The following is a 1731-nucleotide window of genomic DNA, read 5'->3' as shown; positions in this document are numbered from 1 at the left end:
AAGTGATGACATATATCAATATGCTTAGCTTTATTGTGCTGAATAGGGTTCTTGGAAATGTTAATAGCACTTAGGTTATCACAATACAATGTCATGACATCTTGCTGGACATTGTATTTTTTTAACATTTGTTTCATCCAAATTAATTGAGAGCAACTACTTCCTGCTGTAATATATTCAGCCTCAGTCGTAGATAAGGACACACTATTTTACTTCTTACTGAACCAAGATATAAGATCATTTCCCAAGAAGAAACATCCTCCAGAAGTGCTCTTTCTATCATCAGTACTGCCTGCCCAACCTGCATCACAACATCCTGTAAGAGTGGAGTTTGCATTATGAGAATACAACATTCTATAGTCACTAGTTCTATTGATGTACTTCAGGATCCTTTTCACTTGAGTAATATGGCTCATTTTGGGTTCAGACTGATATCTAGCACAAACTCCTACAACAAATGTAATGTCAGGTTTTTTAGTTGTAAGATACAACAGACTACCAATCATACTCCTGTATAGACTTTGATCCATATTTACACCTTTTTCATCTTTAGCCAGTTTCAAGTGAGTTGGTGCAGGTGTCCTTTTATGACTAACATTTTCCATCCCAAACTTATTCAATATACTCTTGGCATACTTTCTTTGAGAGATGAAGATAGTGTTGTCCATTTGTTTAACTTGGAGCCCAAGAAAGTATGCCAGTTATCCAACAAGACTCATTTCAAATTCATATTGCATCTGCCTAAAAAAATGTTGTACCATCTGGTTCGACTTCCCTCCAAACACAATGTCATAAACATATATTTGAGTTATCATGAGTTTACCATGTTCTTATTTAACAAGCAATGTTTTGTATCTTCCTCCTTTCCTGTATCATTGTTAACAAGGTACTAATGAGCCTTTCATAATAGGCCCTAGGTGCTTGCTTTAATCCATAGAGAGCTTTTCTTAGTTTGTAAACATGACCTGTAAAGTTGGGATCTATGAACCTCTTGGGTTGTTCAACATAGACTTCTTCATTCAAGTACCCATTTAAGAAGGCACTTTTCACATCCATATGAAATAGCTTGAACTTAAGTAAACAAGCCACTCCTAACACTAGTCTTATTGACTCAAGGTGGGCAACAGGGGCAAAGGTCTCATCAAAATTAACCCCTTCAATTTTAGTGTATCCTTGGGCAACAAGTCTGGGCTTGTTTCTGGTTACAATCCCTTTTTCATCAGATTTGTTCTTGTAGATCCATTTTGTGCCAATAATATTAATTCCTTTAGGCCTAGAAACTAAGTCCATACCTCATTTCTTATAAACTGACCTAATTCTTCTTGCATAGTATTGATCCAGAATTCATCAGTTAAAGCTTCATTCGCATTTTTAGGTTTAAACTTAGAAATAAAGCAAGCATTTGAAATCACACCTCTAGATCTAGTGGTGATACCTTCATTAAGGTTTCCAATAATGAGATACGTTGGATGATCTTTTTGAATTTTGATGGAGGGACCTTTGTTGACTTGGTGCTTGTCTGGTTCAATGCCTCCTGATTCACTGTCTGACTCAATAACTTCCTCATTTTTAGATGTGTCAATCTGTTGAGATAATGTTCCAACATCTTCCTCAACATTAATCCCCTTTTCTAAGATATTATCATCCATTACAACATTGATGGATTCCATCATGACTTTGGTTCTGGAATTAAAAACTCTATATGTTCTGCTATTTGTAGAGTATCCCAGA

General features: G+C 35.7%; 1 protein-coding gene across 1 annotated transcript; it reads right to left on the bottom strand.

Annotated features, from left to right (window-relative positions):
- Nucleotides 1-209: 209 nt before the first annotated feature.
- LOC127129831 (uncharacterized mitochondrial protein AtMg00810-like) lies at nt 210-668 on the bottom strand. Its single transcript, XM_051058950.1, has one exon. It carries the CDS (start codon nt 666-668, stop codon nt 210-212), a length of 459 nt encoding a protein of 152 aa, XP_050914907.1.
- Nucleotides 669-1731: the final 1063 nt, after the last annotated feature.

The sequence above is a fragment of the Lathyrus oleraceus genome, chromosome 3 (genome assembly GCF_024323335.1).
Source record: "Lathyrus oleraceus cultivar Zhongwan6 chromosome 3, CAAS_Psat_ZW6_1.0, whole genome shotgun sequence".
Classification (NCBI taxonomy): domain Eukaryota; kingdom Viridiplantae; phylum Streptophyta; class Magnoliopsida; order Fabales; family Fabaceae; genus Lathyrus; species Lathyrus oleraceus.
This window is presented reverse-complemented; position numbering and strand designations above follow the sequence as displayed.